The sequence below is a fragment of the Camellia sinensis genome, chromosome 8 (assembly GCF_055761805.1).
Source record: "Camellia sinensis isolate YWXY chromosome 8, ASM5576180v1, whole genome shotgun sequence".
Classification (NCBI taxonomy): domain Eukaryota; kingdom Viridiplantae; phylum Streptophyta; class Magnoliopsida; order Ericales; family Theaceae; genus Camellia; species Camellia sinensis.
Genome location: NC_138968.1, coordinates 191211777 through 191225213, shown reverse-complemented (window position 1 = coordinate 191225213; position 13437 = coordinate 191211777). Strand labels below are relative to the sequence as shown.

The 13437-nt window shown below is 36.9% G+C and overlaps 1 protein-coding gene across 1 annotated transcript; it reads right to left on the bottom strand.

The window, feature by feature from the left end:
- Positions 1 to 3994: 3994 nt before the first annotated feature.
- Positions 3995 to 8131, bottom strand: LOC114277880 (beta-1,2-xylosyltransferase). Its single transcript, XM_082884453.1, has 3 exons — positions 7286 to 8131; positions 6081 to 6230; positions 3995 to 5201 (listed from the first exon to the last, which is right to left on the bottom strand). Exons 1-3 carry the CDS (start codon positions 7937 to 7939, stop codon positions 4479 to 4481), a joined length of 1527 nt encoding a protein of 508 aa, XP_082740579.1. The 5' UTR covers positions 7940 to 8131; the 3' UTR covers positions 3995 to 4478.
- Between the last annotated feature and the right edge of the window lie 5306 nt (positions 8132 to 13437).

The following is a 13437-nucleotide window of genomic DNA, read 5'->3' as shown; positions in this document are numbered from 1 at the left end:
ACGCGTGGATCGTCGAACACGAGTTTGCCCTTAGAGCACGTTCAGCAGCATACATACATACATACATACATACATACATACATACAGTACAACAGTAACAAATACGAATATCGAATTTTCTAATCATAAATTTTTTTGTTTACGGGTAGGTAAGGTGAAGACTTATCTGCCGTACAATGTAGACTTGCCTTACACCCGCTCTTAAAATTCCAATTGTGTATATATTTTGGGTTGGAATCCGCGAATAAATTATTTATGTGAAAATTTTAAGCGACCCTCTCTATCCTTATTTTACTCTATCTTGATTTAAATACATTTTATATTTTATTTTTATTATAAATAGTTATATTTACAATAGTGCTACATTTATACAACTTTTTTTCCCGTAATTTTTATTACAAATAGTTACATTTATAGCAGTACTATATTTACATAATTTTTTTTTCTACAATTCTCTTCATGAACTGACAAAACAAAATACATAAAAAGAGAGTTTTAAAAAAATATTTAAATATGAGTCAATTTTTTAAATTTTACGGGTCACGTCATTAAAGGAATTATAGAGAAAATAAATTGTGTAGATAAATTATTTTTCACCACTCCAATTGAGGTATGTGTGTAAAAGTAAAATAGATTTTAATGTATTAATATATAATAAAAACAAAGTATAGAGTGTGAATAGCGGCTCCCAATTTTAATTAGATCTTTTTTTAGATAAATTAAAAAAAATAATTTATTAACTTATTTGAGTCACATTATTTATTTATTTTTTTACACATTTTTTTATAATAAATAAAAAAATTAACTTATAAATCATATCTAAAACAACTAATATTAATTCGATCTGTTTGGCTTGAGTTAAATTATTTAGTGGTCTTGAGCAACTCCATGTGATGCTCAACTTGATTTTTATTAGGAGTAATGTTATACAAACAAATTTTTCTTACAAATTGATATGTTATCTAGAATATTAGTAAGTTCGGCCTTATTTCATATTCTAAAATTGTATCACTCCATGTCACATCAGTTTATAAAAAAAGTTAATATATATAGATATATATATATATATATATATATTTATAACATTTTCCTTTTATTAGTCAAGATGGTAATACTTTTTGTCTGATTTATGAGAAATAACATTCACCGTGTTTGGTTTGAGTTTTCTGAATTAAGTTTTTTAAAAATTAAATTTTTTAATTTTCGTGTTTTTTTGTTTTTAGTGAATATTTATAAAATTTTAAACATTTTTTTACTTTTTTAGTTGCACCTTACTTAGATGTGTCTAAAAAGTAAAAAAATTGTGAAAAATATTTTAAAAAATTAAAAAATACATAAAAATACAAAAAATGTACTAAATTCTTATATTTTTTTTGTATTTTTTATATTTAGTGAATTTTTAAAAGATTTTTTTTACAATTTTCTTACCTTTTAGGTGTATTTATGTTAGGTGTGTCTAAAAAGTAAAAAAATTGCATAAAATATTTAAAAAATTCAGTAAAAATAAAAAAATACGGAAAATAAGAATGTAGAATTTTCTGAAAACTGTTTTTAAAAAATGAGAACCAAGCAAAGTGATTACATTTGTCATGTGTTGAATGGTGTGGAGTATTGTTCCTGTACCACCAAATAATCACTTCTAGTTTGAAGTTTTTAAGAAAATTTAATTCGTATTTTTTTTCTTTTTAGTAAATTTTTTTTAATATTTTAATCACTTTTTTATTTATTTATAAATTTTTAGATTTTTTTAGATATACTTAAAAAACATGAAAGTGCCGTTTGGTAACACTTACGTTTTCAGTTTTCTGTTAGAGAGTTTGATGTAGTGAATATTAAAAAAGTGACTAGTTAAAATAGTAAAAGTGGATTTTGAGTTATAATTTGATTAAAAAATTGAAGAGGTTGATGCGGATGCTCTCAGAATTCTGTTAGAGAGTTTGATGTAGTGAATATTAAAAAGGTGACTAATTAAAATAGTAAAAGTGGATTTTGAGTTATAATTCGATTAAAAAATTGAAGAGGTTGATGCGGATGCTCTTAAAAGATAGGTCAGAGAAGCTAATGTTTTCGTAGTTGTAAAGGATCTACCACTCTCAAATCATATGTTGGTTGCTTGTTTTTATCTTCTTTTATGGTGATTTTTTTTCTTAAAACCTAATGTTTTGCTCAAATTGCTCAACAGGTATATATTGGAGGGCAAAGAGCTAGAGTTCTACACGAAGAAGATCCAGAGAAAGAAAGGAAAGGGTGCTGGTGCCGGTGCCGGTGCTGCTTGAAGTTTTTCATCTTAGAGTTCATGATCTCGTTTTTCCCAGATTTTCCTCTGGTCTATTTTAAGACATGGAGCTGAATTTTGGTTGAGCTGACATTTAGCTTAAAACATTTTATTCTTATATTGTTGAATGTTAAGTTATTATCAACCTTACTTCTTATTTTCGTGTGCTTTACAAATTTTGGTGGAGCAGAGCTTTCGACTTCAGTTGTCTGCCCAGTGCCAGTAAAAAAAAATTAGATGTTAAAAAGTTAATTTTACTTTTAGTCCCTTAATTATTGTCATTTTTTTTTCTTTTCTATTTCATTCTTAAACTATCAATTTTATTTATTTAGTAATTATTATTATTTTTAAATTTCAGAACATATAATCCAATTGAAGTCTATATCGGTAATATTGAAAATTTAATCAAATATTAATAAAAGTAATTTTACAATTTGAATAATCGAAATCATATAACTATTCATGTTTTCTTATTCACTATAATTATTGATTTAAACAACTGTCTTCAATTGAGTTATAATAGGTGACTTTAAATTTTGGATAAATTATAAATACATCTCCTTAAATTTGTTTAAAATACGAATTGTTTAGAATTAATTGAAAAAATAAAATTTCTAACTGTTTACCTATATAATAATAAAATTATCTGAATTATTAATTAAAATAAAAATTTAACATTATTAAAAGTTATTAATTAATTTGATAATTTATAAATAAAATGATCTATTTGTTATAAAATTAAAAACCTTAAAAGGCATAATGTAATTTATAAAATCACAGGGAGTAATTTGTAATTGAAATAAATCTCGGAGAGGGTCTTTTGTAATTTACCCTTAAATTTTAAATCCTGCAAATTTTGAAGCAATCTTTTTTTCTCATCAAATTGGACTTGAAGTGTAATTGGCTTGGATAACTCTCTTCAATTGAACCAAATAGTTGAAATTAAAAATTCCAAAATAGTTGAAATTAAAAATAGTCGAAATCATATAACTATTCATGTTTTCTTATTCACTATAATTATTGATTTAAACAACTGTCTTCAATTGGGTTATAATAGGTGACTTTAAATTTTGGATAAATTATAAATACATCTCCTTAAATTTGTTTAAAATACGAATTGTTTAGAATTAATTGAAAAAATAAAATTTCTAACTGTTTACCTATATAATAATAAAATTATCTGAATTATTAATTAAAATAAAAATTTAACATTATTAAAAATTATTAATTAATTTGATAATTTATAAATAAAATGATCTATTTGTTATGAAATTAGAAACCTTAAAAGGCATAATGTAATTTATAAAATCACAGGGAATAATTTGTAATTGAAATAAATCTCAGAGAGGGTCTTTTGTAATTTACCCTTAAATTTTAAATCCTGCAAATTTTGAAGCCATCTTTTTTTCTCATCAAATTGGACTTGAAGTGTAATTGGCTTGGATAACTCTCTTCAATTGAACCAAATAGTTGAAATTAAAAATTCCAAAATAGTTGAAATTAAAAATTCCAAGGACTAAACAAATTTTATTAACAGAGTTGAAATTATTGATCCAAAAAACAAAAAAAAAAAAATGAGGGTTGACATTAAAATTTTTAAAGACTAAACAAATTTTAATAACTTAAACAGATAAAATTGATAACCATTAAAAAAAATAAAAAATAAATAAAAACAGATAAAATTGATAGTTTAAGATGATAATTTAGGAGATTTGATAGTAACAAAAACAAAAGTATCATCTTATGATTTAGCAACAATGATAAGCAAGTCAACTGATTAGTACCTCATAAAAACACCCCAACATCAAAAACCAACTACTGAGAAGTACTCTATTGTACAATAGAACATTTGTTCCTGTAAACTTACCAAAAAATTGGTCTCCTAGCAAAATCAGAACTCCTGTGTGTTCCCTCCCTAACTAGTATTGAAAATTTTGAAAAAAACAATAATGAATGTTGAGAAGAAAACACACATCCACTTGTCTTCATCTTACCCACCTCTCACTTGTTGATATTCCAGCAACCATTGACAAAATTGCCCATTATGCTATCCACCAATCATTTGTGAAGACAGCTGAACAAAACAAACTTAGAGCCCATAAGAAGTCAAAAAACTGAAACCATGAATCCATCGGCTCCACTCTCACAGATTCCGAATGTGTAGAAGATGTTAAATAGAACTCAATACAAACAATATGCACTTTCAGCATCCAAGACTCCTCAATATGCTGCTGAGCTTATCGATAACCTCTGAAGGTTTAGCATATGATCCAGCCAGATTTATGGCATGATACTCCAACCCTTTCCACCGTGCAATCAAAGCAAAATGCGGACGCCTGTACGCACTACTAATGATCTCTAGAATCACCGTTTTTGAAGTTGCAGAAACTATGTGAGTGAGACCTGCCCCGTGAGCACCGATAATGACTGAAGCATCTTGAATGGCTTGTACTTGCTCTTTCATGGGCATGTGTGCGAACAATCCATTGACTAGGTTTATTTTGCATTCCAACTTATTCGACATCCAGCTCCTTAAAGCATCAAAAACCTCTTGTTCATTGCTAAGCCTTGATTCAACTTTACCACCGTGTCGTGGATGGGCTAAATAATCCTCACGTCTAACGAAGAGTACGTTGTGACCCGAGACCGGCTTTGAGGTTCGTCGTCTATTTACTGGAAATCCAAATGCGGCTCTTATCATCTCTCCAAACTCAGAAAATCGTGCAGTTTTCTGAATATCGGGGTTTTGCCACAAGTCATGTGCAGAAGCTCCTTGACAATTTATATTTTCAGAAAGCCCCTTAAACAGGGCAGTTTCATATCCCAAAGGTGAGAGGATAGCATGGCGAAAACAGACTGGACTGCTGAAGTTTTTGGCATATCTAACGCTCGAAAACAATGCCCTCCATGTTTCCTCCAAAGGTGCCTGAATTTTTTTCACAGGGGAACAGAGATCAGGATGTTGATTTGCGAACCGTAACAAGTCAATCATGCAATGATGACAGAAGAAAATAAACAAAACTAGAAGCCAAGTGCTATGATATCTAATCAGCACATCTTTATTAGCATGCAATTTGTTATTGAAGCATAGTTCCATTGAAAAAGAATAACACAAAGTCCTAAACATAGAATTAGTAATTTTTTGCATGAACAGAAGTCACTCAAAGGTGAAGCACATTAATTAAAATAAGTGGGTAAAAATAGGGTAGATCAAGCAGCTGGCACATTAGCTAAATTCATTCAATCATATGAACAGCAAACAGGAAAGTAATGAAGAATAGAAAGAAGAAAAGTACTGAAATAAGTCTTAAATGTCTGATGAGTACAAATTGTCCAGCATCTAGGGTCTTGGGATCCAGGTCTTCTTTCTGTCTTTTCTTTCCCTTTTCTTTTTCTTTTACTTATAATAATCACATATCATGGTCATGATTACCTTAGATTAAACCAAAGATATGACTTTGAATGAAGCCATATGGAAAATGATCCACATAGCCAACCACTAATTGGGATTAAGGTTTCTGTTCAATTGACTACCACAGGTCTAGGTCATGTTCGAATAGCCATATTTTCAGATACTCAAACAAAACTGATGGCCCATAAAAGTGCCACTAGAGAGAATTTTTTTCACAAAAATATATCTGATTAATAAAATTACTTGCTCCCCTAATTCCACTATTTTCTCTGTTACTTAACAAAAGCAGGGGTATATAATATTTATTTATCAAATGTTGATCAGCAGATTTCTACTATATAGCACAAAGAATCGCAAAGATGATATGAATAATATAAATTTGAGCACACATACCACACAATGGCCGTCTACAAAAACCACATTAGGTCGATTAGGCAAGCCAGTAACTCTAGAAGCCACATATGCACTGTACCAATCTGTAACTGTGTGGAAAAGATTTGCGTACTCAAAGCGTATGACAAGAAGCGTCGGCTCCTCAACCCACTGTAACAAGAGACTTTCATGTCACACACATAACGATATAGTCACAAAACAACTAGCAAAAGAGATCATTAAAATACTTGTTAAAAAATGGACACATGACACATTAAAGAGTGAAGACTTCTAAAGTGTTTCCACGCAGATTTTCATAGTAAAGTGGTGGCATGTGTAAGTTGAAAACCCAAAACCTTAAAGGTCCTATTCAAATAATTTAAAATTTCCTTTTGTAACCAAGTTTGAAAAGCGTTAATGGTATCATGGATTGAATGTTTTCGCTCATTACACTTGTCCCAAGGATCTCCCATATCATAACTACAATGAGTTTGGATTTGCTATAGTTGAAGATATCAACTCACAGGTGAAATTGGTGCATTATGGGACTAATTTATAGCCATGCCAATGATTTGAAACGTTCATCTCATTTGAAGGTGGTAGGAGATACTCAGATACCAATAAAGCTAATAATACCCAGTTATATCTCACTCCAATCAAATCCTAATTATTAGGATTCCAATTGATTCTTGGTTACAGCCTTACAGGCTGTCCAATAGGCAGAACAACTACATCAAGAAAAAGAGTATTTTATTTTCAGGGAATTCATAAGAGCATTGACTTCATATTGTAAACATCACTTTAGCATAAATAATGCGCACTTAATTCAATACTTACCCACTTCAGAATTATGTAATAGTGGCCCCCTTTTTTTTTGCTTTTGTTTGAGCAGGGTTGTGGAGGAAGTGAATTTTAAATAGTTTCTGAACTATTTTTCTGCATACATTGAAGAAATTTCTATAACAGGAGTACAAGATTCATTCTTTCAGCAATAATGAAATTTATTTCAACTGATTAAGTTAGCCCTGAAAAGGAAATCAAATTATTATTGTAATTTGTAAGTAGGACCAACAATTGGAAATCTAATGCGTTTCAAGTCCCAAATCGCAAGACAAAATTAAATCAAAGCTAAATAAATCATCATCAACATGTAAAAGAAGTAGTTTGCAATTCAGAGTAGTGGAATTTATGACAACACATCTAAAACTTGTTGATAAATTACTAACCTCAGAGCATTGGAAGTCACTAGCACCAACTAACTTGACCGAATCGACCAAACCACGCATCGTGTGCTGCGAAACCGCACCAAACTGCACATACTGATTAAGAAACTCATCATCCACAAGCTTCCTTCCATGACTCGATCGATCCACAACCTCAACATCAAAAGCTCCCGATTCGAACACCGGCAACTCCTCATCCTCTCCCCTCCCCATCACCGCCTCCAACCTCTCTCCCCCAATCGACATCCTAATCTTGTCCGGATGCATCCGAACCCTCCCGCCTTCACAAATCGAGCTCCGCAACGTCTCACTGTAGAAGCACCGAAACCAGCCTCCAGTCCGGTGATCGGAGAGCGAGGATTTGAGGAGATCGATCCGGCGAGTGAAGCCGTTGCCGAAGTAGGATTCGCAGGATCTGGAGGGGACGTTGGGGTTGAGAGACCATGGGAGGTACGACGGAAGGATTGGCCATGGTTTTGAGAGGGAGAAGTCGTGGGGGTTATCCGTGAGAGTGTGGCCGTTCCCGGTGAGAGATTGGTGGTTTTCCGATGGGGGAGAGTGAGGGGAGTGGGCGGGGTGGGAGGAGAAGTAGAGGTAGAGAGAGATTGAGTTGAAAGCGAAGAGGAAGATGAGGAGTTCAAGCTTCGTTCTGCTCATATTCTTTCTTTCGATGAGGAGGATTACACTCTCTCTCTCTCTGTCTCTCTCACTACAATTACAGAGCTCCGTTCCGGTGTGTGTCTACTCTCTCTCTCTCTCTAGCTTTAGTACTATAAACTAAACTTGTTAGTACCGAAAGCAACGCCCTCTTAACTTTACTTGATGGTGTGGCCAATTGAATGAGGACGCGTGGATCGTCGAACACGAGTTTGCCCTTAGAGCACGTTCAGCAGCATACATACATACATACATACATACATAACAAATACGAATATCGCATTTTCTAATCATAAAATTTTTTGTTTACGGCTAGGTAAGGTGAAGACTTCTCCGCCGTACAATGTAGACTTGCCTTACACCCGCTCTTAAAATTCTAATTGTGTATATATTTTTGGTTGGAATCCGCCGAATAAATTATTTATGTGAAAATTTTAAGCGACCCACTCTATCCTTATTTTACTCTATCTTGATTTAAATACATTTTATATTTTGTTTTTATTATAAATAGTTGTATTTACAATAGTGCTACATTTATATTACTTTTTTTCCCGTAATTTTTATTACAAATAGTTACATTTATAGCAGTATTATATTTTCATAATTTTTTTTTTTACAATTCTCCTAATGAACTGGCAAAACAAAATACATAAAAAGAGAGTTTTAAAAAAATATTTAAATATGAGTCAACTTTTTAAATTTTACGTGTCACGTCATTAAAGGAATTATAGAGAAAATAAATTGTGTAGATAAATCATTTTTCACCACTTCAATTGAGGTATGTGTGTAAAAGTAAAAAAGATTTTAATGTAGTAATATATAATTGTGGGGATGTATTTTCTGAAAACCAACACGTGACATGGTGACGCCGACGTGTCAGCCGAGGTGCCACGTGTCGTGGTAGTTATGCCGAGGTTATCTTTGGCGAGGCCGAGGTGATCTCCGAAAATATCGGAGTCCGAGATAAGCGGATAAATGGATAAGGGGTAAGAGTCCTAGAGAAAAGAGAAGACTTAGCCAAGATAAGGATAAAACTCTTAGGGAGTTTATCTTTTGAAGAGTCCAAAGTCAGTATTGAATTGGAGTCCATAGAAATCAGGCTTCTAGTGGAACTTGGATTGAGTAAACTATAAAAGAGAGACACCCCCGTGGGTCTAAGGTACGCAGTTTTATACTCAAGCTTGTGAGTTTGGCACTTGATTATCTTTGAGAGATATACTGACTTGATCGTCGAAGTGCCCCTGGGTGGAAGAGCCACCGCCGGAGCCTTTTCTTTCTGTTACAGGTTTGCTGAAGCCATCTATTCTGCCGATGCTCTCCAGCTGATTACTAGGCAGGCAGTGTGGTCAGAAAATTACCCACACAATTTGGCGCCGTCTGTGGGAATCTTAGAAGAATAGATGGCCAGTAACGGACAGAAGGAAAACATTGGGGGCGACACTCTTGCTGGGAGTGGCAGACCAATTGACCTTAATGTTGAAGGAGATAACCACAATGCAGAAACTCATGACCAAAGCCACATCGAGAAAGACGTCGGCCAGGAGGGCAACACTTCAAAGAAGACAGACTAAGGCAAGTACTATAACGAAGATAACCTTCAGGTATGGAGGGATAGGTGCCTACGGAGGGATGAGGAAGTAAAAGACTTGGCAAACAAGTTGGTGAACCTACAGTCGGTCGTCAACTTCATGATGCAAAATAATTTCATGCAGACACCATACCCGCTGTAGGACACACCGATGCCAGCAACCAATGCCCAGAAGAGAGAAAGAAGAACAATCCCCGAAGTCCCTCAGTACACCAGGAGCGGAAGGCACTCTCACCGACCTTCCAGGGAAGGCGGACGAGTGGAGCCGAGACGAGAAGAATCCCGAAGGACGTATCACACGAAGGATCCAGAGCCCAAAAAACATCGCCATGTTCAAGGGCAGGCGCTTTGCTTTGACACAACACATGGAGAGAGATCAAAATGAGCCCACTACGAGGCCGAAAGTAGTGTGCCGAAGAGATTGAAATCAAAAGATAGCCGAGCTCCAAGAAGGAGTAAAGAAGACTTAAGAGATTACCTCAAGAGGAGGCAACAGAATGTTGAAGCCGAGGTAACTTCCCCAGTTAAGCCGAGGACACCATTTTCGGTGGAACTAGACAAATTTGAAGCGCCAAAGAGATTCAGTATGCCGAGGTTCCAAATTTATGATGATAAGTCAGATCCCAACGTTCATGTTGGACTATACCTGAACTCAATGGCATTATACAGTGGGAATGAGTCGTTGCTCTGCAAAGTATTTCCCTCATCCTTTGGGAAAATTGCATCCGATTGGTTCCATAAACTACCGAAGGAAAGCGTAAAGACATGGGAAGACCTGGCCGAGATGTTTGTGGCCAGGTTTGTAACGAACAAACTACAGCCCTTGAGGGTCGACGCCCTGATGCCTTTAAGAATCACCAAGGAAGAAGGCCTTAGGGCCTACGCAAAGAGGTACTACGAGGTGTTCAATCGAATACCCGAATGCAACTACGAAGTGGCGGTCGTGTCTTTCAAGAACGGCCTGAAAGATAACTGCCCACTACGGAACTCTTTGGCAAAAACATTGCCAAAAAGCATGGAGGAACTCATGGCGAGAATCGAGAAGTACGCCAGAGCCGAGGAAGATACGTCGGGAAACAAAGAGATGAAGCAGGAGAAGGGAAACGGCTCGCCGAAGCGAGGCCGAGGTAACAACGGGCCGACCAAACAAGAAACAGAATTGAAGGGTAAACAGGCAGTGACGACGGTGTTCCGAATCCCTATCTATAAAGTCCTGGATCAAATCCGAAACCAACCCTATTTCAGGGCACCAGCAAGAGCACTAGGAGAATTTATGGGAAGAAACGTTGGTAGGCGCTGTGCTTACCACAATGAAGAAGGACACCCAACTCAGGGTTGCAGAGCCTTAAAAGCACACTTAGAAGACCTAGTAAGGCAAGGCCATATGAGGGACCTTGTTGATGAGGCCAGGAAAAGAGAAGAACAGGCAAGATTGCCTCAAGCACCTGCAGCTCCGCCTCCCCCAGCACAACAACCACAGGCAGGAGGACCAGGGGTGGTTAATGTCATTCACTCAAAAATGAACGAAAACGACATTCGGGGAGACACCCAAAGAGTAAAACACCTGCAGCACGTGAACCAGGTAGGACACAAAAGTCCTCGGCCTGAAGAATGCCAAGGACCGATGATAACCTTCACTGAAGCCGACCTAGAGATGGTCCAGCATCCGCATAATGATGCCTTGGTAGTATCTCTCCAGGTTGGGGAGTGCCAAGTAAAACGCATCCTAATAGATCAAGGCAGCTCTTGTGACATCATGTACATCAGATGTTACAAGGAGCTGGGCCTTCATCTTGACGACCTGAAACAATCCAGCAACCCGATGGTCGGCTTCAATGGAACGCCGACGTGGCCACTGGGCGCCACAAGCTTGGAAGTACAAGCTGGCACTAAGAAGATCAGGACAGAATTCATGGTGATTGACACACCTTCACCATATAACACCATCTTGAGAAGACCATGGTTGCATGCAATGGGAGCATTTCCCTCAACATTGCATCAACTACTGCGGTTCCCAACAGAGCATGGGATTGAAGAAGTCAGAGGAGATCAACTACAGGCAAAAAATTGCTCCATGGCAGCAATGAAGTCTAACTGCTGCGTTAGAGAGCCAAAAGAGGCAGAAATTGAAAATGAGGACATGGAAGTACTACAAGACGTCGACAAAGAACCAGCCGAGAAGAGCGAAGAGACACTAAAGAAAATCCTCGTCCAGGAGGGTGATGAAAAGCGCTTCTTTCTTCTCGGCTCAGGCTTAGCCGAAGAAGAGGAAAGAGAACTGGAAGATTTTTTGAGAGCCAACATTGAGGTGTTCGCCTGGACACCTTACGAAATGCCTGGCATTGACCCCGAGGTCACTTGCCACAGACTGAATGTCGACAGGTCGGAAAAACTTGTGATTTAACGAGCCAGAAGACCGACGTTGATACACGTCGAAGTAGTAGAAGAAGAAGTAGACAGACTTCTAGAGGTCAGGGCCATTCGAGAAGTTCACTACCCGACATGGCTGTCCAACACAGTAGTAGTGAAGAAGAAGAACGGAAAATGGAGGGTCTGTGTAGACTTTACCAGCCTCAACAAAGCCTGCCCCAAAGACAGCTTTCCTCTGCCCAAGATTGACCAGCTAGTAGATGCAACTTCAGGGCATGAAAGGATGAGTTTTTTGGATGCATACACGGGGTACCACCAGATTGCCATGTACCCTCCAGACGAGGAGAAAACCGCGTTCATCACCCCTAAAGGCCTGTACTGTTACAAGGTAATGCCTTTCAGGTTGAAAAACGCAGGAGCAACTTACCAAAGGTTAGTAACAAAGATGTTCAAGCACCTGATTGGCAAAACGGTAGAAGTCTACATCGATGACATGGTCGTAAAGACCAAGGAATCTAAGGGTCATCTTGCCGACCTAAAAAAGGTCTTTGATATACTCAAAACATACCGACTCCGACTCAACGCATCAAAGTGTGCATTTGGAGTTGGATTAGGTAAGTTTTTAGGGTATCTGGTAACAAGAAAGGGCATTGAGGCCAGCCCAGACCAAATCAAGGCCATCTTAGAGCTAAAGAGCCCGACGTCGGCAAAACAGGTTCAGATGCTTACTGGAAGGGCCGCAGCCCTAAACAGATTCATCAGCAGAAGCTCAGATAAGTGCAGACCCTTCTTCAACTTGGTGAAAAAAGCCACAGACTTTCTGTGGACAGAAGAATGCGAAGCCGCTTTGACCGACCTGAAGAAGTACTTGACCACAACTCCAGTTCTTTCCAATCTAGAACCAGGGGAGGAACCGTTTTTGTACTTGGCAGTTTTAGAACACGCAGTCAGTGCAGTACTAATCCGAGAAGAAAAAAGGGAGCAAAAGGCTGTTTACTATGTAAGCAAAACCTTGGCCAGCGCAGAAATAAGGTATCTACCACTGGAAAAATTAATGCTAGCCTTAGTAACGGCTTCAAAGAAGTTGAACCATTACTTTCAGGCACACAAGATTGTGGTCCTAACAGATCATCCACTGAAGTCCTTGTTGCAACAAGGAGACTTAACAGAAAGGATAGCAAGATGGGCAGTAGCCCTGGGTTAGTATGACCTGGAGTTCAGGCCGAGAACAGCAATTAAAGGCCAAGTTTTGGCCGACTTCATGGCAGAATTCACGCCCGAAACCATCAAACATCGGGCTCCGTTGAGCCAGGATGAGCATTGTCTCAGCAAGCAAGGAGAATCCCAGCCAAAGGCAAAAGAGCAAAGGCAGGAAAAACTCAGACCCTGCAGCATCTACATCGGCGACTCATTCAGACTGTTTGTCGATGGAAGTTCGAACCGACAAGGAGCAGGGGCAGGAGTACTGCTGATATCTCCATATGGAGAAATAATAGAACAATCCATCCGTTTAGGGTTCAAGGCCTCAAACAATGAAGCA